The sequence below is a fragment of the Calidris pugnax genome, unplaced genomic scaffold (assembly GCF_001431845.1).
Source record: "Calidris pugnax isolate Ruff unplaced genomic scaffold, ASM143184v1 scaffold17, whole genome shotgun sequence".
In the NCBI taxonomy this organism is placed as follows: Eukaryota; Metazoa; Chordata; class Aves; order Charadriiformes; family Scolopacidae; genus Calidris; species Calidris pugnax.
In genome coordinates, this window is record NW_015090794.1 from 4,258,799 (window position 1) to 4,279,536 (window position 20,738).

The following is a 20,738-nucleotide window of genomic DNA, read 5'->3' on the forward strand; positions in this document are numbered from 1 at the left end:
TGTGGATGCAAGCAGCTCTCCTGAGGCAAGGGCAGTGCCACCGTCCTGCACACCTGCTCTGCCTGTCCCCTGGCTCTCAGCCTGCTCCCCTGGAGCCTCTGCTCTGGGGATCCCCTGCCTGTGTGGAGAATGGGGTGGCACGTGGCTTGGAGAAGCCAACAAGAGATGTTTTGGGCGGCGCTGGGCCCCCACGCTGGCTCCCATGGCCAGAGCGGTGTCTCTGGTCCCCCATGTCCCCTGGGCTGGGGCCATTCATGGCGGGGAGGACCCAGGCTGGGGAGTTCCCTTTGGCTGGCCCTCCTCTCAGCATCGGTGTCACCAAACCAGCACCGCTCGATGTCCTCACCAGCCCCCCCCACCCTGCCTCTTGAGAATGCAGATTGCCTGCTCCGAGGCTTTTTAAGCCACGTTTTAAGAGCTCCTAATGTGATAAGCATTTTCAGTACAGCCCTTCCTGAGCCCTCATTTGCTTACCCTTTGGAAATCTAATACTTGATTTAAGCACATTTCTGCTCCCTCTATTTGTAAGGACAAATGTAAAGTAATTGTTTGATATTGCAGCGGTTTCCTCAGGCTCCAGCTCTAATTTCCCACTAATACAGTATTGTCAGGGGGATCAATCTAACCCGGCACCTTCTGCCTCCTTGGAGTGGATTGCAAATGGCTTTTCTACTGCGAGGCTGGGATTTGTGAGTCTCGCTGTGAATGTTTTTCTCCTTTAAAGGAAAAATCATATAAGAAATTATCCCGTCTTCCTGTAGACCGCCGTTAATCCCCTGCTCTCCCACCGCCTGCCCACAGCTGGCTCTGGGTACCCTCACTGCTGGGTCCCCCCCCACGGTTCCTGTGCCTGCTGCTGGGTGATAGTGGAAGGGATGCAGACATGGACATTAGATGTCCATTAATTATCTCCAATTTTTTCCTATTAGAGCTTGCTGGACAGTAATCACTTCCAGTAAGGCCTCTCAGACGGGTCCGTGGTTGTGTTGCACCCCTGCACAGCCACCGTGCATTGCTCTGAAGCATCCCCCAGCCAGAGGACAGAGGGTGGCAGGGGCTGTGGCTCCCCACAGTCACCTGTCCCTTGGTCCTACCAGCATGGGTCTCTGGACAGACCAACAAATTGCCCAGGGTCTCCATCAGCCCCACGGCTGATTCCTTCCCAGGGAAACCTCCAGTGTGTGCAGGGAGCACCGGGATCATCCTGGTCCCAAACTGAACCCCTGGTCCCACCCAGCAGTGCCACCTTTCCTGGGCACTCATCACCACCTCCATGCTGGTGTGTCCCTGAGGTGCACAAAGCCAAATGGCCAATCTCCTCATTCTGTGTTTGCCTCGTGCAGCACCAGCAGAAAACATGGGTTTTGGAGTGAAACATGCCCATAAACCTGCTGCTGTGACCCACCAGCTCCGGGGGTGCCTTCATCCCCAACACTGCTGGGTGACACCATGTCCTCATGGGTCACAGACAGCCCCAGAGGATGCTACCCTTTTGTTGCTCTCCCCAGACATTGTCCCCATGACCCTGGTGCCACTGGAGGACAATTCTGAGCGGGGATGGCCAGGAATCACCCTGCTCTTCCAGCAGGTAGAGGGGGGCATAGGGATGGGGTTTTGTCCCTCTCCTGTCATATCCTGGGCTGTTCTGCCACCAAGCCCATGGGGATCTAACAGCCACCAGTGTCCCAAGCACTGGCCCCACCGTGGCACCCATGCTGTGCTGGCAAATGTCGTGGGAGCCTCCCAGACCCATCCAGCTTCTCCTGGGCTGCTCCCTGCGTCGGGGAGAGCCCAGTTTGTGCAGCCCCGGGGAGAGGCTGAAGGCTCGGGCCAAGATTTAGATGCTAGTGGTAAATTGCAACCTTTGACAGAAATGCCTGAGATTTACTACAAAAATCAATAGATGATTCAAACAGTCCAGCACTCGGAAAGGCAAATAACAGCACTTCAACAAGAGCCGTTATTGATATTCATGAACAGCGGTGCTCATTACGGGACCTGCTAACAGGTTTGGAAGATGGATTGCTGCAGGGTGGGATGGGGCTACGTGTGTGCATCCACAGAGCGGGCAGGCATCTGACGGGCTGCCTTGCTGCCTGCCTGTGCCAGTGTGGTCATGGGTGGCTCATCCCCGTGGCCAAGCCCTGGGGGGGGGGCTGTCTGGACCCCCCCGGCTTCCCCAGCTGCTCAGGAGGTGTTGATCAGGGAGCACAGCAGTGTTGATCAGGGAGCACAGTGATGCCTCCGAGCGCCCAAGGATGCAGCCCATCAATCTCAGCTCCAGGCAGGATGCTGAGCTGGGAGAATTCCTGCTCCCCAAACACGCCAGCAGTCAGAGGGCGGCTGGTCCTGAGACCACCTCAGCGAGGTGCTTTGTGGTGCAGGAGCAGTGTGGGGCTCACAGGAGGGGCAGTGACAGGGCTGACCCAGCTGGGATGAGGGGCACCTCCCTCCATGCTGCCAGACACTGCAGTGCTGCAGAGCTTGGCTGGGTTCAGGGACCAGAGCTGGGCTGGCGATGAGGGTGGAGATCAGGGACCCTCCTGCAGGGACCTGTGGGGACACCAGGGCTGGCACACCCTGTGCACCTCAAGACACATCCCCAATGTGCAGCTGCAGGTGCTGCAGCGGCTGCTCTGGTTCATGCAGCTGTGGCAGGCAGGAGGGGAGGTGGCAGTCTGGGCTGCCTGTCCCTGCCTGGGATTGGCACCTCCACCGGGGTTGGCTGCAGCCCCCGAGGTGGTAAATCAACGGACCACCGTGACTAATGCTGCAGGAGGTGTGCACAGGCCAGGGGGGGACATCTAGCAAAGCATGCAGCACTTGACATTTCAGTATAATTGTGGGCTCCTCTAGAACAGCCCGTTAAGTTCAACCATAAATTACTGCTGCTTGCGTCTCAGGCAGCCCGTCCCCCTCCCCACACCTGCCAGGAGGTGGCACGAACCCCGAGGTTCTCCACCACTCCTGAGTGGTGCCATCACCCCTGTGAAGGGCTCTGCCACAGGTCCCCTCCTCGCTGTGGGGGGTTGATCTGCTGTCCTGCCCAAACCCTACGCCCACCACCTCACCTGCCCCAGGGGAACAGAGGGGCTTTGCACAGCCCCTGGCAGCGCTGCAGGGGCAGCGGGTGCAGCAACAGGCTGCCCAGCCTCCCCCTAAGAAAAGCCCATGCATACGGACCAGTGGTAGCCGCTTTTATTTACACAAAGGGATCACATGCTGGACAAGGAAACTAGTGCCACTAAAGTACCCGTAACAGCAGGATTCTGTGCTTTATTCACAGGACAAAATATCGGTACAACATTTTTCATAGACTTCTTTTTCAAGCAGATACATCTCACTGTCCTCATGGTTACACACTGCGCTTAAGTGACGAAAGGCAAAGCGGCGCGGCCGGAGCTCTGCCCACCCCAGCACTGTGATGGGATTTGGCCCCACAGGGACAGCCCCACGGCCGCTGCCCACAGTCAGGGGTGTCCAGGAGTGCCCCTTTGCTTTGGGACAAAGAGGAGGGATGTGCCTTGGAGCAGGATGGGGCCATCACCATGGCCCCGGTGACCCTGTGGCAGTATAAGCAAATGGGACCCCACGGAGCAAGCCATGGCACTGCTGACCTGCTGGGATGGGCAGTGCCTGCTGGGCACTCAACCCTTAGTGGCTGCGGCAAGACTTTGTGTCTTCCCCCGTCTCGGCTCGTCCTGGAACATCCTGGCTTCCCGAGGGCCAGGGAAGACCCTCGCCTGCCTCTGCTCATGGATTCTGGGCAGGACAGGCTCGCTGGAGGCTCCCCCTCCAGCCTCCCTGGGCCCCCCTCACGGATGACTGCAGCCTCACATCACCGCAGCTCTGCTCCCGGGACACTTATTCCCACCTGAAGTCCTGCCCGACTGTTTCATAGAATTTGATATTATAAGGTCTATAAAAGTCCCGAAGCTGCTCGATCACCTCAGGGTCTATCTGCACATGAGTCCTGCCTTTGGACTTGCCCAGGCAGCGAGGCAAGCCGCTGCTCTCCGACTTTTTCAGGCAAGGAAAGCCTTTTGTCTTGTTGAAGTAGAAGTGCTTGTCCGTGATAACCCGTTTGATGCCCAGGAAGTCCTGGACTTTGCCCATCTCCCCGGCTGGGTCCGTGATCAGCTTTTCCCCACTGACAAAGTGGATCTGGGAGAGGGGGAAGTACTGGAGCCAGCTCTCCAGGTGCACGGCGTACATCCCAATGCGGATGGCATTCCAGGACGTGTCCACCAGTCCCAGGCTGCGGTTGCGGAAGGACAGTCCCTCAAAGGTGGGGATGTCTGGCTTCTTGGAGAGCGTTTGTGTGTAGTCCGAGATGGCCCGGGTGACCGGGTTCCTCACCACCACAATCAGCTTTATGTCCCGGGACATGTTGAAGATCCGCCGTGGTGCCTCCTTGGTGACGAAGTAGCTGGGAGTCTTCTCCACCGTGATCTGGCTGTCGAGTGTTCGCGGCATCAGGCTCCTGCAAGAGAAGCAGAAGGTGATGGTGAGGAAGGAGCCCGGCCAGGCACAGCACCAGGAGGTGGTTTATGCAGTGTGGAGACCACCACCCACCCAGATGGTGGGGTGTCCCCTCCCAGCAGGACAAGGCAGGACAAGGCAAGCACAGTTCCATCCTGCAGCGCTGCAGAGAGCCCCTGGCCATGGCCATCTCCTGGGGACACCCGTGCAGAGGATGGGGCCACTGGTAGCCCCGCTGGCACAGCAGCAAGCAGAGATGCCCAGCTCCCGGGGAGGGCAGAGCCAGGCAGGACGGAGGGCAAGGGCACGGCCAGACTACTGGGGACCTCGGGGCTGTGTGGCAGCTGGGGCTGCTCTGTCTCCTTCGGTGGTAAAGTCTTTATCATTGAAAGGGAAGCACCTGAGCTCAGCCTGCAGCTGGGAAGGGCAGCAAGGTCCTGCCACCCGCCCCACTCGCTGGCACGGACCCGTTACCCAGCAGGCAACTTCTGCTGGAGCCTGTGCTCAGCCTTTCATCCCCCATTCCTACCCCAGTTGCCATTTGCAGAAGAAATTACAGCGGCTCCTTCCGGAATTACTGCAATTACGCGGCGTCTCTCCTCCCCAATTACATTACGGTGCCCCCCGGCTCCCACGCGCCCTGTGCTCTGGCACCACAGCGAGCACCGTGCCAGGGCTGAGGAAGGGTGCCAGCCCCACAGCGTGCCAGCCTCCGGCACCCAGAGAGAGGGCAGCCCCCCCATCCTTCCACCTTCATCCTGGAGACAGGCAGGACACCAGTGCCACCCGCACGCAACCCTTGTGACCAGGGATGGCAAAGGCTGCTGGGGCCAGGATGCAGGAGCGTGGTGGCTGTGAGATGCCACCACCCCCGAGAAGCCATGGGGAATGATGGCTTCATCTCTGGGTGCTGTGCTGCTCTTCTGGTGGGAGCAGCGAGCTAGGGGCTTCCCAGGGATGTGGGGCTCACACCCCCATGAGGGTATCACCCACCCTGCCAGGGCTTGCTCAGGCTCTGAGATGGCATCCTCCGTACACCCGTCTGTTTCTGGCACGGGCTGCAAGGCCAGGGAGGGAACATCAGACCAGGGGAAAATGTAACATCCCTGCAGCCCAGCTTAGCACTAATTAAATCATTTGCTTTGACATGTGAACATCCAAATCAAATAAAAACTAATGGGATGGAAAGATTTATAAATTGGTCTTGTATTACTAGAGTAAACTATCAAATCCATGGCAATCAGATTCGTGGCGCCGCGGGTGCTCTGGCTGGAGAGGGCAGGGAGCGGGCAGGGAGCCACCCCCACAGCTCTGGGCACACAGCAGCATTCCAGCAGCAGTGCCACAGTGAGTCCAGTGCCTGCTTTGGGGCCACTTTCCCCCTGCCCCGGGTCCTCCAGGAGGGGTGCAGGCTGGAAAGGCACCTTCTATTGCAATTACATTCATTGCTCAGAAGCATCTGTCACTTTTTTTTTTTTTCTACTTTGCAGCACAAGTCCTTGTCTCATGAACTCACTGACTTGGATTCAGCTGTGCAGCAGAAGGCAGGCGGGGAGGCACAGGCAGGCGCTGCCTGGGGAGAGTTTTATGGAAAAGTGTGAAAAGTGCCCCCAGGAGTGGTTTTTTTTTTTATTATTATTTTCTAAAACAGAGCCTGCATGTTTAACTCAAGACGCCCACATGTGCCTAGCACACAGCAGCACACTGGCTGCCCACGGGCCACCCAGCCATAGGGACCCCAGGGAGTGTCCCCAAGTCAGTCCTCTCCCACTGCATCTTTCCCGGGGTGCAGCAGGGCTCTTCCAAAAGGAGGGGACAAGCTCAGCTGGATCGCTCCCCTCCCAGACCCAGGGAGGTGCTTCAGTGCCCAGCAAGCACCTTACGGTGAGGGGGACCGGGCAGCGAGGATGCTGCCCTCCAGTCTCACCAACACCTTGGCAGCCCCACGACCACCCCACTGCAGCTACTGTGGGGAGCAGATGTGTTGTTAACTCAGCTCATGGAGCTCCCTGTGAGCTCCTCAGCCCCCCACAACACCCATTCCCTACACGAGTATGCCCGGATGAAGCACTGCAGCGGGTGCTCACCCCTGCCAGGGGAGCAGGGAAGGATGCTGGGGAGGAGCTGGTACACCACGTTAATAGAGTGGGAGCTCTGGACGTGCGGGTAACCCAGCGAGGCCTCGGGACAGAAGCAATCAGGGAACGCAAACATCAGCAACCCTGTCTGCAGCAATTCAGCTGGCGAGAGCGAGGCACTGATTTATTCATGGGCTAAACCCTGCACACACACCACAGCCACACTGCAACACGAGTGTTTCCAAGAGTCTGGTGACAGACACCTCCAGGGAAGCCAGCAGTCACTGCAGGGTCCCTAAACCAAGGTCCACAGCCACCAGCTTTGGAGCTCACTCTGTAGAGAGAAACCTGATGAAAGACTGAACTGGGAGGAGATAGAACAACAGCCCATGACCTTCTGCATGGCAAGGGGACCACAATGGAAGGCTCCGTAGAGAAAAACCTGATGAAAGACCGAACTGGGAGGAGATACAACAGCCCATGATCTTCTGCATGGCAAGGGGACCACAATGGAAGAACCAGAGCATCGCAGAGGTTGATGTGTTGAGGATGTGGGTGGTGGGTCTCCAGTGGACCTGGGATACTCCCTGTGTAGGTGATGTGGGGACAAGACAAGACCATAGTCCAGGGGGACCAAACGAGCAGGTGGAAGAGACCCGTGGAGAGACACTGAAGAGATGTGCCCAGAGGTCTGTGTCAGGCTGCTGGGGAGCTACAGGAGATGATGGCCGAGGTTGGCCTCACTCCCCCCAGTGCTGGCACAGGGCCGTGGTCCCCGTGCCCCACATGGCCCCAGAGCTGCTGGGCCACTGCCCCCTTGGCGAGGAGACAGGGGCTGCCTGTCCTGGGGCAGCAGGGCAGCCAGCCCACGCACCCTCACGCACTCCTGACCGGCTTCCTCATTGAAAGAGAACAAACTAATCAGCTAGCATAAATTAACAGGGATGTTTTACAGAGGTACCTGAGCACAGACATGGCTTAATTGGCCTTTCCCACTGCTCTGCTTCAAACCCCATAAATCCAGATTATGATTCCCATTGTTTAATGACTATCAGGAAACGTTAATTTAGCGGCAGGCATCACTGCCGTATCTCTGTATCACAAACAAGTTTCATCATAAATCAGTGCAGGACAGCTTTATAAGTGATTCACTATTACAATATATTGGTGGAGAACCATAAAACTGCTGTTTCATTAATGGCTCATCTTCAGGCTTGTTAGACTTTCATTACGTGAGCTATTAGGTCCATGTATTCAAAAAATGAAATTACAGGTTCTAACCATTATGAAAAACACAAAATCTCTGCATAGTAAATTACTGAAATGAGACAAGAGTTGTTGTTTTTTAAATGGACTCCCAGTGTTTGCTGCTCCTGAACAACAGAGACTGCTGAGACAACAAAACACAACCCGAATAGATAAATAAATCACCAGTGAAACCATCCAAGGGGGAGAAATGTCATCCAGGCATTCATCTTTACGTTAACAGCAGGATCCCCAGAGCTGCAAGAGCAGGGAAATGCATTGTAAACTTAATTACAGTTGACTTTAAAATGATATTTTTGGACTTCTGCATTCAGAGTGTTATTTGCATACAAATAGCATGTCACATAGTTTTAAGCCCAAGACTCGCGTGTTTAGGTGTGAAGGCTCTCGGTAGTCGGTTTGCAGTGCCACACGGCCAGGGCTGAGGCAGGAGCCACTCCTGCTGCTCCAGGGACCCATCTTGGGAGCTTGTGACTCTGCTGAAGATCCCCAGCTGGCCTCGGCACCAGCTCCTGACACGCTGAGCGAGCTGCTGCCAGGCAGTGCCCAAGCTGATGCCAGCAGGTGATGGTGATGTACCGGCAACAAGGGATGGCTGGAGCACTCGCTGGGTGCAGAGGGAGAAACCAAGTTGACATTCTTGGGAGAGCCGCTGGGTGCCAAGGGATGGGCAGCAGCCACCTCCTCCAGTGCCAGGGACGAGGATGGTGCTGCTGGGAGGGACAGGGGGGCCTCCACCATGACCGTGCTAGATAATGGGTCCTCCCGTGATGGTCACCTCTTGTCGCAGGAGGGGCAGGGGGTGGCTTTGGTGGTCTGGGAGGACAGCGTGAGGCTGCTCCCCTCAGCTCCAGCCTTCTCCACAGTGTGACAGCACGGCCGACACTGGTGCTGCCAGTGCTCTCCCCACCAGCACAGCCAGGCTGGAGAAACACCGAGGCTTTCTCCATCCAGCAGAGGTGCACAAGCACTGCGTCCTGGTGATGGGAATCTGTGGTGTGGCAGAAATGGACGAGGTCAAAAACGCTGATGCTGAGCGAATAGCAGGGCAGCTCCCCACAGAAATCATTAGGGACGTAGCGGAGCAAACTCCAGCCTCGCAGCAATGCGTGGGCTGAAGAGCAGAGCAGCCTCTCCCTGCCCTGAACCTGGCTCTCTCCAACTGCCTGGAGGAGAAAAACCCCAAGGGAGGGTCCTGAACATGCCCAGCACTGCCCCAGCCCCGCTGCTCTCTGCAGAGGATGCTGTGCTTCACCCCAGCCCAGGCTCCCTGCCCAGGCAAAAGCTGCTGCACGTATCTATCTGCAGCTGTGAGAGGGCAGACACAGCCTTGGGAGGCGCAGGATGGGTCCCCAAGGAGGGAGAAGCCTTGGTGGGAGGTGTCGGAAGCTCTTCTAGCAGAAAGGGTGGGATGCAGTTTGCATCTTATTCACTGCAGATGCTGTTCAGCAGCCACAGAGTTTCCACATGGTTTCCTTTTCACTGCTCTTGCCAAGAAGACCAGTGCCCTGACCAACAGAGGCATTTAATTACTGGGGGCATCACAGCCCATCAGCCGGGGGCTGCAGGCACATGTGCTCCGTGGTGCCCCTTCAAACACTCCCCCAGTTCCAGGGGCTCCCACACATCAGGACTTGCTGGGCATAACGGGAGGAGCCAGGGGGGCGGCCCCAGCCCCAGCCAAATCCCCCACTCAACGCATTACTGGAGAGACAGCATTAATTCCTCTTGAATTAGAGATTACTTTCATTACAGTTACTCAATTCTTAAAGCCTTTCAGTGCCATTTGATACGGGCATTAATGCTCCCTTCCAACCAGCAGGTTTAGCGGTTGTGTTTGCCCCCATTACCGGAGTGGGGATACACGGGGGGCACATCCAGTTGCTGACACAGCCCCAGGAGAGCTGCTGTCCCCTGGCATCGTTGTGCCCCACAGCCCCTGGGAGCTGGCACATCCTCGGGCAGTCCCCGTGGCCCCATGCGCCTGTGCCGGTGCAAAGGCAGCACCTCACCCTGAAGGAGTTAACTTCTCACCAGCACCTTTCCTAGACCTGAATTATTAATTTTTTTATAATCTGCCTTCGGGCACCCCGCAGCCCCTACACCGCTCCCACATTAAAGAAACATGCGCTCCCTCGCTGCCTGCGCCGCTTTGATGTCGAACATGCGTGAAACGCTCTCCCAGGGAGGAATTTGTACAAAAATTCATCAGATGATTGAGATATTGTAGATGAGCGTGCGTGGGGAAAGCGCCCATCCCATAATCCCGTTACAGCACTGGCCACTCCATCCAGCTTGCGGGGTGTGGAGGAGAGCGGGCAGCTCCCGGGTAAATATTTGCCTGCTGCAGCTCGCCGTGTGTGGGGACATGGTGGGCTCATCCCGTGCTCGGCTCATCCCGTGCTCTCCTCAGAGCCCAGAGACTGATGTCTGCGTAATCCTGGACTCCATCCACTCATCGGCATGAAAACAAACTGTTTAATTTGGCAAAAAAAATCCCAAGTGCTGGCTCCGGTGACGAGGGTTGTGCTGCTTTCTCTCTTCCAGCTGACGTGGCAGGCTCAGCAGATGCATGCGGGGAGAGGGGACCCCGCCAGGCTGGGAGCCAAAATCCTCCAGCACAAGTGGGCACCCACTCGCCACCTTCCCGGTGGGGCTGGACCAGCTGGGGCTCATAGGGTGGTCGGCAGCAGGGATGGTCACTGCCCTGTGGGGCACCGTGGAGCTGGGAGAAGGGTGGGCTGCGAGCACATCTCCAGGGCTCATAGGGTGGTTGGCAGCAGGGACGGTCACTGCCCTGTGAGGCACCATGGAGGTGGGAGAAGCATCTCCAGCTGGGAGAAGGGTGGGCTGTGAGCTCATCTCCAGGGCTCACAGGGTGGTTGGCAGCAGTGATGGTCACTGCCCTGTAGGGCACCGTGGAGCTGGGAGAAGCATCTCCAGCTGCAGCTCGATGTGCTGGAGATGAGCACAGAAACTCTTCCATGAGCACAAACTGGCATTGGGATGGTCCTGTGGGGACCACTCCACACTCTCCAGGTGGCCTGCCCCTCGCTTCACCCACCCCCCCAAGCTGGAGCTGTGCAGAGGGCTGCCAGCCGGCTGTCCCGGCTGGAGCAGGGGAAGGCACAGGCTGAATCCCACTGGCAAGGGCGGAATGGAGCCGGCTGCTGCTCCCGAGTCAGCACCCAGCCCCGAGCTGCTGTGCCGTGCCACGGGAGCACAGAGCCAACAGCCCCCACCGGCTCTCGCCTGGTAGCCCAGCTCTGGGCTCAGCAGGACTGCGGACGGTGTCAGCAGATGAAAGCTCAAGCAAAGCTACTTGGAGATTTAAGCAAAACTGGGTCAAGCACACAAGAAACCGAGGTGTGAGGAAGATAAAAAACTGAGTGACATTGCAGCGGACGTCTAGGACACAGGGACACGCCAGCTGAGAGCTGCACAGCTGCTGCTTCGCAGTGAAAGAACCACTGCGAGGGCTTCACAGCAGGAACAGGAACCCCCCAATGCCGCTGCCATGCCCCCTCCCCTGCCCCGCTAAGGACCCTGGAATGACAGTAAGGGGGTCGGGGAGGGGGCTGCCCCCTGGAATAGGGTTCCTGCAGTGCTGAGCAGGGGGACACTCGCTGCGTCCCCCAAACCCCCACGGTTCAAGAGGGATGCACTGCGTCCACCCCGGGGAAATGCCACCCTAAGCCACTGTGGCTGGCCTGGCCCCATGTCCCCGCTGCCACCACCCCACACTGTGCAGCCTCAGATTTAATGATGGATCGGCTGCCTTTAATGAATGTTTATGTTCAAAGAATTTACACCAGTGCTCACAGACAGCTAATGAGGGACATTTCAATGCATAAAAGCAGTGTGAACACAGTAATTAACTTTGTTGCTGGCCCGGCCCCATGTCCCCGCTGCCACCACCCCGCACTGTGCAGCCTCAGATTTAATGATGGATCGGCTGCCTTTAATGAATGTTTATGTTCAAAGAATTTACACCAGTGCTCACAGACAGCTAATGAGGGACATTTCAATGCATAAAAGCAGTGTGAACACAGTAATTAACTTTGTTGCTGATTCATTTTTAATCATTTAAATGCTCCAGAGATTTGCAGTGTCCTTTAAGTCAACAAAATCTTTTCCAAAGGGCACGCTGCCCACACCCTTCATGGACACAAGCTGATGTGTAACTCCCACCTTCCTAAACAACTGTCCAGCACCAACTGAGGGTCCGGCAAAGCCCAAAGCCAGGAAGCAGCAGGAGGCGAGGGCTTCTCAGTGTAGAGCTCGTGGAGCCCAGCTCACCATCCCTGCCACTACCGCTTCATGGGGGCAGACAGACCCCCCCAGCGCAAGCCCAGCTGCTGGGTGAGGTCCCATGGCTCATGGAGAAAGGCTGGAGCCTCCCCCCCCTCCCATTTCCAGAGGTGAAACTTTAAAAAATGAATAGTCATTTTAAAAAAAAATCCCATACTATGCCCCAGCTGCAGTGATTCCCTACTTAAATCCTGGTGTCAGAGATACATTGCTCACTTGGTGATCTTTCAGTGCTTGGGAGCGTGCAAAGGGATGGGACAATGTGCTGGCACCAACACCGCTCTCCCATTTCCAGGGCAACTCCTTCCAGAGAAGAAACTTTAAAAAATGAATATTCATTTAAAAAAAAAATAATCCCATACTATGCCCCAGCTGCAGTGATTCCCTACTTAAATCCTGGTGTCAGAGATACGTTGCTCACTTGGTGATCTTTCAGTGCTTGGGAGCGTGCAAAGGGATGGGACAATGTGCTGGCACCAACATCAAATCACACTGACCCAGCGATGGGTCCCACAGACCCCACGTCACACACCAAGGCTGGCAAAGGGTGACTCCAGCCACATCCAACACATCTGCTGCCAGGGATGCAGGTGTGACACAGGCATCACCTGGAGGATCCAGGGCTGCAGACACCCATCTCCACCCACAAGTGCTGGGTGCCACCAGCCCCATGCCTGGGCGACTGCTGTCCTGCCAGAGGGTCTCGGGCACCGCCTGCCCCAGGAGCCTGATCTGGTCCCTGCTCCCAGCCTGGTGGCAGTGATTAGTGCACAAACACCAGCCCCAGCCATCCCTGGAGCACACATGGTGTGGCAGATACCATAGACTGCACCTCCATGGACACCCAAGTTACCAAGGACCGGCACCCTTCACTTTTCAGCTTCGTGGAGCATCCGTGCCCATGGCCATGCCAGGTTATGAGCTGGATTTCGTGCTAACGAAGCGAAGGTTAGAACAAATTGCAGCATTTACAAACAAGGTCATGGAAGAGAGAGCAAGAACATGCATCATTAATATTGAAGGCCTGGTGCCCCGCGTGGATTTACCTCCCTGCATTTCTCCCAGCACCTTGGCAGGGGAAGCCCTCCCAGGGCCTGAGCAAGGGTCTCTGCAGCACCCAGACCCACCCAGAGGAGGACCACTGCCCACAGGCAGATGGAGACAAGGCAGTGACCAGGGAACATGCTGCCTGCAGGGTTGCTCTTCACACGCAAGTCTCTGCCGGAGGTTTTGTACCCATTCCTCAGAGCCCAGGCACTCTCTGAAGTCAAGGAAATTTCAAAGCATCCTTGAAGCTTGCTGCCTTCCTCTCTTCTTACTAATTAACTTTAGCAAAATGCACTGTCAGTCAAGCCCACAAAACAGCCCGTGTCGTTGGGCAAAGCCTAATGGGCTCCCATTTGTGTGTGAGCCAACCTGGCCATTAGCAGAGAGCAATTAGCGAGGCGGAGTGCAGGAGCTGGGTTTGCCCGCTCCCTCCTCTCCCTCCCTCAGGCACGGGGATGCGGGGATGGCAGTGATGCTCCCCAGCTGCTCTCCCGGGGTAGCCACAGTGCCCACTGCTCAGAGGCTGGCAGTGCCCCTTCTGCTGCCTCAGCCCCAAGAGCACCCCAAAACCCAAGGCAGAGCCCCAGCAGCGTGGGTGCCCCCAAGGACCTGTCGCACCAGCACGTGGGGAAGCCCAAGCTTGGCCCAAGTGTCATCCCTGGGTCTGGATTCAGTCAGGTGGATCCATACGGGAGCCAGACCAGGCTCTCCCCTGTGCCAGCGCCCGTCTCCTGGCTCAGCTCCTGCAGACAGAGGTGCCTGCCGGGCAGAAGCCAGGCTCAGCTTGCAAAACCTGCCAGGAAAAGCCCCTCTCTGTGAAAATAATGCTGGAACATCTGACAGGGTTATTCCGGAATCCTAGGGAGGGAAACTGCACCCCGAGATGCTGTAATTAGAGTCACTGCTCAAAGTTAACTGCAAATTAAATGACACTGTCTTCCTTGTGTTCTGGAAAATATTGAAGGTTATTGGCACGCACTACCTGCAGCAGGAAAAAGCTCTGTATTGAACATTTAGTCCAGGATTGGTAATGAATCGATATTCCCCAGTAGCTGGCTGTTTGGTTTCAGTTGTCTTAAAACAGATCTTGCTAAAAATACCTTTCCTGTAGTGTATCTGTAGCTAATGAGGTGGATTGGAGAGGCTGATGGGAACTGGGAACGGCACGGGTGTTCTGGGCCTGAAGTGGGTGGGCAGGCAGCTCCTGGGTGGTGGTCTGGTGCGGGGGGAAGCAGAGGGGTCTGCCTGTGCCCAGCGTGCCACCTCTCAGAGCAGAGGGAGCCAAGGCTGCCCCGGGCGATGGCAGGAGCTAAGACAGGAGGCACCATGAAAACAGCAGCTGTGAGCAAGCACGACATTTGGAGCCGGCAAGGACAGGCGGATCAGGAGATGTCCCCTCCTGCTGGTTCTGCCACCTCCGTGTCAGACCAACTCCAGGGCAGGGGAAAATGCAGAAAAACAGGAGCTGATGTTTTCAGAGCATCAGAGGGGCTCAACTCTCACGCTGTTCTCAACTGCATTGAAGACCTACCTGGTCCCTCTTCTCAGCTTCCCACTGGGGCATGAAATGGGAAGGATGGAGCTGGACTGGACACTCGGCTGTCACAGTAGCCAGTGGCTCCTGCAGGCAAAGTCTCTGCTCACCATGGGGAAAGTCTTTGCCTTTCCAAGGGGTCTGTGCTCCAGGCTACCTGCAGAGACCCCCATGGCACCGTGGTGCTCCCCAAGCATGTGAGCATCACCTCCCCTTGGCTGGCAGCTGGGGACAGTCTCCAGGAGTGGCCAGGAGCAGCCTCCCCACCCTGGGGTCCTGGTGGAGCAGCCCTTCCCAGCCAGAGGTTCATGGTGTCAGCTCTGCCCTTCCCCAGGACACAGCCATCAGCAGGACCCTGTTCTGCTCCCCGGCCTCTTGGCACAGTCACAGGAGCTCATCGTGCTGCGGGTTAGACCTGCTCCACATTTAATTGCTCCACTTGCAAGGAGGAAAATCAATTCCACGTTTTATACATTAGCAGCCTCTGTGCTTAAGTTCTGGCACATTTGTGAGGTTAAGAAAAAAAAAAAAAAAAACCCAGCGCAAGCCCAGCTGCTGGGTGAGGTCCCATGGCTCATGGAGAAAGGCTGGAGCCTCCCCCCCCTCCCATTTCCAGAGGTGAAACTTTAAAAAATGAATAGTCATTTTAAAAAAAAATCCCATACTATGCCCCAGCTGCAGTGATTCCCTACTTAAATCCTGGTGTCAGAGATACATTGCTCACTTGGTGATCTTTCAGTGCTTGGGAGCGTGCAAAGGGATGGGACAATGTGCTGGCACCAACACCAAATCACACCGACCCAGCGATGGGTCCCACAGACCCCACATCACACGCCAAGGCTGGCAAAGGGTGACTCCAGCCACATCCAACACATCTGCTGCCAGGGATGCAGGTGTGACACAGGCATCACCTGGAGGATCCAGGGCTGCAGACACCCATCTCCACCCACAAGTGCTGGGTGCCACCGGCCCCATGCCTGGGTGGCTGCTGTCCTGCCAGAGGGTCTCAGGTACCACCTGCCCCAGGAGCCTGATCTGGGCCCTGCTCCCAGCCCGGTGGCAGTGATTAGTGCACAAACACCAGCCCCAGCCATCCCTGGAGCACACATGGTGTGGCAGATACCATAGACTGCACCTCGATGGACACCCAAGTTACCAAGGACCGGCACCCTTCACTTTTCAGCTTCGTGGAGCATCCGTGCCCATGGCCATGCCAGGTTATGAGCTGGATTTCGTGCTAACGAAGCGAAGGTTAGAACAAATTGCAGCATTTACAAACAAGGTCACGGAAGAGAGAGCAAGAACATGCATCATTAATATTGAAGGCCTGGTGCCCCGCGTGGATTTACCTCCCTGCATTTCTCCCAGCACCTTGGCAGGGGAAGCCCTCCCAGGGCCTGAGCAAGGGTCTCTGCAGCACCCAGACCCACCCAGAGGAGGACCACTGCCCACAGGCAGATGGAGACAAGGCAGTGACCAGGGAACATGCTGCCTGCAGGGTTGCTCTTCACACGCAAGTCTCTGCCGGAGGTTTTGTACCCATTCCTCAGAGCCCAGGCACTCTCTGAAGTCAAGGAAATTTCAAAGCATCCTTGAAGCTTGCTGCCTTCCTCTCTTCTTACTAATTAACTTTAGCAAAATGCACTGTCAGTCAAGCCCACAAAACAGCCCGTGTCGTTGGGCAAAGCCTAATGGGCTCCCATTTGTGTGTGAGCCAACCTGGCCATTAGCAGAGAGCAATTAGCGAGGCGGAGTGCAGGAGCTGGGTTTGCCCGCTCCCTCCTCTCCCTCCCTCAGGCATGGGGATGCGGGGATGGCAGTGATGCTCCCCAGCTGCTCTCCCGGGGTAGCCACAGTGCCCACTGCTCAGAGGCTGGCAGTGCCCCTTCTGCTGCCTCAGCCCCAAGAGCACCCCAAAACCCAAGGCAGAGCCCCAGCAGCGTGGGTGCCCCCAAGGACCTGTCGCACCAGCACGTGGGGAAGCCCAAGCTTGGCCCAAGTGTCATCCCTGGGTCTGGATTCAGTCAGGTGGATCCATACGGGAGCCAGACCAGGCTCTCCCCTGTGCCAGCGCCCGTCTCCTGGCTCAGCTCCTGCAGACAGAGGTGCCTGCCGGGCAGAAGCCAGGCTCAGCTTGCAAAACCTGCCAGGAAAAGCCCCTCTCTGTGAAAATAATGCTGGAACATCTGACAGGGTTATTCCGGAATCCTAGGGAGGGAAACTGCACCCCGAGATGCTGTAATTAGAGTCACTGCTCAAAGTTAACTGCAAATTAAATGACACTGTCTTCCTTGTGTTCTGGAAAATATTGAAGGTTATTGGCACGCAGTACCTGCAGCAGGAAAAAGCTCTGTATTGAACATTTAGTCCAGGATTGGTAATGAATCGATATTCCCCAGTAGCTGGCTGTTTGGTTTCAGTTGTCTTAAAACAGATCTTGCTAAAAATACCTTTCCTGTAGTGTATCTGTAGCTAATGAGGTGGATTGGAGAGGCTGATGGGAACTGGGAACGGCACGGGTGTTCTGGGCCTGAAGTGGGTGGGCAGGCAGCTCCTGGGTGGTGGTCTGGTGCGGGGGGAAGCAGAGGGGTCTGCCTGTGCCCAGCGTGCCACCTCTCAGAGCAGAGGGAGCCAAGGCTGCCCCGGGCGATGGCAGGAGCTAAGACAGGAGGCACCATGAAAACAGCAGCTGTGAGCAAGCACGACATTTGGAGCCGGCAAGGACAGGCGGATCAGGAGATGTCCCCTCCCGCTGGTTCTGCCACCTCCGTGTCAGACCAACTCCAGGGCAGGGGAAAATGCAGAAAAACAGGAGCTGATGTTTTCAGAGCATCAGAGGGGCTCAACTCTCACGCTGTTCTCAACTGCATTGAAGACCTACCTGGTCCCTCTTCTCAGCTTCCCACTGGGGCATGAAATGGGAAGGATGGAGCTGGACTGGACACTCGGCTGTCACAGTAGCCAGTGGCTCCTGCAGGCAAAGTCTCTGCTCACCATGGGGAAAGTCTTTGCCTTTCCAAGGGGTCTGTGCTCCAGGCTACCTGCAGAGACCCCCATGGCACCGTGGTGCTCCCCAAGCATGTGAGCATCACCTCCCCTTGGCTGGCAGCTGGGGACAGTCTCCAGGAGTGGCCAGGAGCAGCCTCCCCACCCTGGGGTCCTGGTGGAGCAGCCCTTCCCAGCCAGAGGTTCATGGTGTCAGCTCTGCCCTTCCCCAGGACACAGCCATCAGCAGGACCCTGTTCTGCTCCCCGGCCTCTTGGCACAGTCACAGGAGCTCATCGTGCTGCGGGTTAGACCTGCTCCACATTTAATTGCTCCACTTGCAAGGAGGAAAATCAATTCCACGTTTTATACATTAGCAGCCTCTGTGCTTAAGTTCTGGCACATTTGTGAGGTTAAGAAAAAAAAAAAAAAAAAAAGGTAATAAAACCAGGGAAGTGTCATTTAATTGTTTTAGCTGAACTAATTTGGAGGCTCCGCTGCTCCGGCGTGATCTCTCCATCGATCCAGACACAAAGCCAGGCCCCGGGCAGCACGCTGCTCACCCAGCCGCGCTCCCATCGCTGCCTGTCACCACTGCTGCTCACTGCCACCACTGCGTCCCTCCCGGTCACCGACGAGTCCCTTCACATGGAGGATCCCAGACTGAACCATGGCTCCAGGCAGCAGATTGGCTGCTCCGTGCTCACTCCTGCAGCCCCTCAGTGCCAAAGTGTGTGTGGGAGGGGGATGCAGCGCCCATTTCCTGGACTAGGACCACATGGGGTGCCACAGCTGCCCTTATGTGCCCCAGGCAGGGTCTGTCCCAGCCCCCAGCCCCTTCCCTTCAGATCAGGCACTGGTAAGTGCTGCCCTGGTCAGGCTCTGTGGCCCCAGGCCTCCTGTGAGGAGCCACGAGCACTTCTGCAGAAGCAGCACTGTGATGTTCTGTCCTGAGCTGCCTGCGGGGCTCCCAGCTCCGGGCTCCTCACAGTGACCCCACACACGGGACACACATGAGCCTGAAGAGCTGGCAGGGCCAAGGACTGCATGGGGGAACCCCAGCTCAGGATTTGGGGAGCCACTTCCCAGCCAGGCCCTGAGCATGGGCTCAGCCAAGGTCTGTGTCCTGCTCCATCACCCACCTGTTACTCTGGATGCCCTTTATCAACCCACTGCTGTTCCTGTCCTTACATGCCTGTGTTGCGGGGCTGCTCCCACCTCTCTGCTTTTAGGTGATGCAAGACAGGTGACAGTGTCTGATGCCAGGGAGGGAAGCATGTGGGGTAGGACAGACCTGCCAAGGGGCTAGAACAGGCAAAGGACACTGCTGTGTCTGCCCTCCAAAGGTGGGAGGAACTGGGTGTGCTGCAGGACGGCTTTAGGACAGGGAAACGGCAAGTGAGCTCCACCAGATGAACATTCCTGGCTGCAGGGTCTGCTGTGACCCAAGTAGTGCACAGGGCAGCCGATCTGCCTACATCTGCAGACAGCCCTCCCTGGGCAGTGCCTGAGCATGGACACGGGTGCCAGCTACAAGGGCCAGAGCAGCAGCCCAGTGCACAGCAGGCAGGGGCTGCTCAGAGCAGCTCTGACCCGCTCACAGTCAGAAACCAGCATCCTCACACCACAGCCATGACTCATGTCTGCCCAGCAAGGAGACAAACCAGGACCCCAGCAGAGCTGGAACACCATGTCATGGGGCCGCCCGACCTGCTTGGCAGCTGATGTGCTTGCCCTGCTCTGGAACAGGGGACATTCCACTGGGAAACTGCTGCTGAGACAGAGGGGCAAGCAAGCTCGCTGTGTGGCCCCATGGGCTGCCTCCCACCACCCACCACAATGCTCTGACACACTGACTGTGCCAGATTTCCTTCCCTCTGCTCAAGCTCACAGGCACCCAGGGCTGGGCCGAGCCCTCCTCTGCCTCCTGAGGCTGATGCCCAGCACCATGGCCCTGCCCTAGAGCAGCCCAGAGCTCCTACAGCGCTCCACAATGGCACAGCAAACAACGGGGTCAGGCACCGTGGGGATCAGGGGGTGAACTGCCTGCAGCTGAGTGTGGGGCCACAGGCAGGGGACGAGCCCACGGGCGCTGTGACCTGCTGGCACGCAGTCCTGGGAGCACCCCCGAGTCGCTCACAAAAGCCTTTCCTGAAATTAAAATCCCACCATCTCCTGCTGGAGAGGCACTCGCTGTTCTCTGCAAATTCTGAGAGCTCTCAGGCATTGATCTGAGTTGGGAGAGACCGGACGGTGAGGACACGGACTGTCCCTGTCACCCAGCCAGAGACAAAACCCCAGGGCAGAAGGGCTCTGAGACACACGGAGCGAGGCTGCAGGCAGGGCGACCACCCCGTCCCGTGGGCTAGTCATTCCCTCGTGTTTTGAAGGCCCCCTTCACGCAGGAGAGCGTTTCCTCAGACGGGATGGGAAACCTGTTATGGGTCCCGGTTCCCGGCAGGGCTGGGGCTCGGGCGGTTGCAGCCGCGGCGCTGTCCTGGCTCCAGCGGCCATTTCCCACCGCCGGGAAGGGACGACCCGCACCGGGCCGGGACACGGCTGTCCTGCCGGGAGCCAGCCCGGCCCCGACCCCGCTGGGCGCTGCGGGAGGAGGAGGGAAAACTCCCCGAGCGCGGCCGGGCGACGGGCTCCGCCGGCATCCCGAGGCCGCCCGCCCGTGCGGACCGCACTGCCCGAGGCGCGGAGGGACGTGGTGGCACCGACAGCGGGACCCCAGACCCGACGCGGCCACCGAGGGAGCCGGGAGGGGAGAGGGCAGTAAGGACCGGTCGGGGGTGACGGCGCTCCCGTCGGGGGTGCCCGGGTGTGCGGGGACGGGGGGGGCGGTCCCGCAGCGTCGCCCTCACCTGTACCACTCCAGCCCGCGGTCGTAGTTCCTGTCGAAGAAGTGGGGCTCGGTGCCCAGGGCTCGCACGTCGGGGTGCACCCGGATGAACTCCAGCACGGCGCGGGTGCCGCCCTTCTTGACGCCCACCACGATGGCCTGCGGCAGCCGCTTGGTTCCCGGGCGAGCC

The 20,738-nt window shown here is 57.5% G+C and overlaps 1 protein-coding gene across 1 annotated transcript; it reads right to left on the minus strand.

Annotated features, from left to right (window-relative positions):
* Positions 1 to 3,185: 3,185 nt before the first annotated feature.
* On the minus strand, positions 3,186 to 20,737 carry HS3ST2 (heparan sulfate-glucosamine 3-sulfotransferase 2; the record flags this gene model as incomplete). Its single annotated transcript, XM_014936190.1, has 2 exons — positions 3,186 to 4,483; positions 20,571 to 20,737. Coding segments are annotated over 2 exons (786 nt in total), but the record flags the coding sequence as incomplete, so codon positions are not given.
* Between the last annotated feature and the right edge of the window lies 1 nt (position 20,738).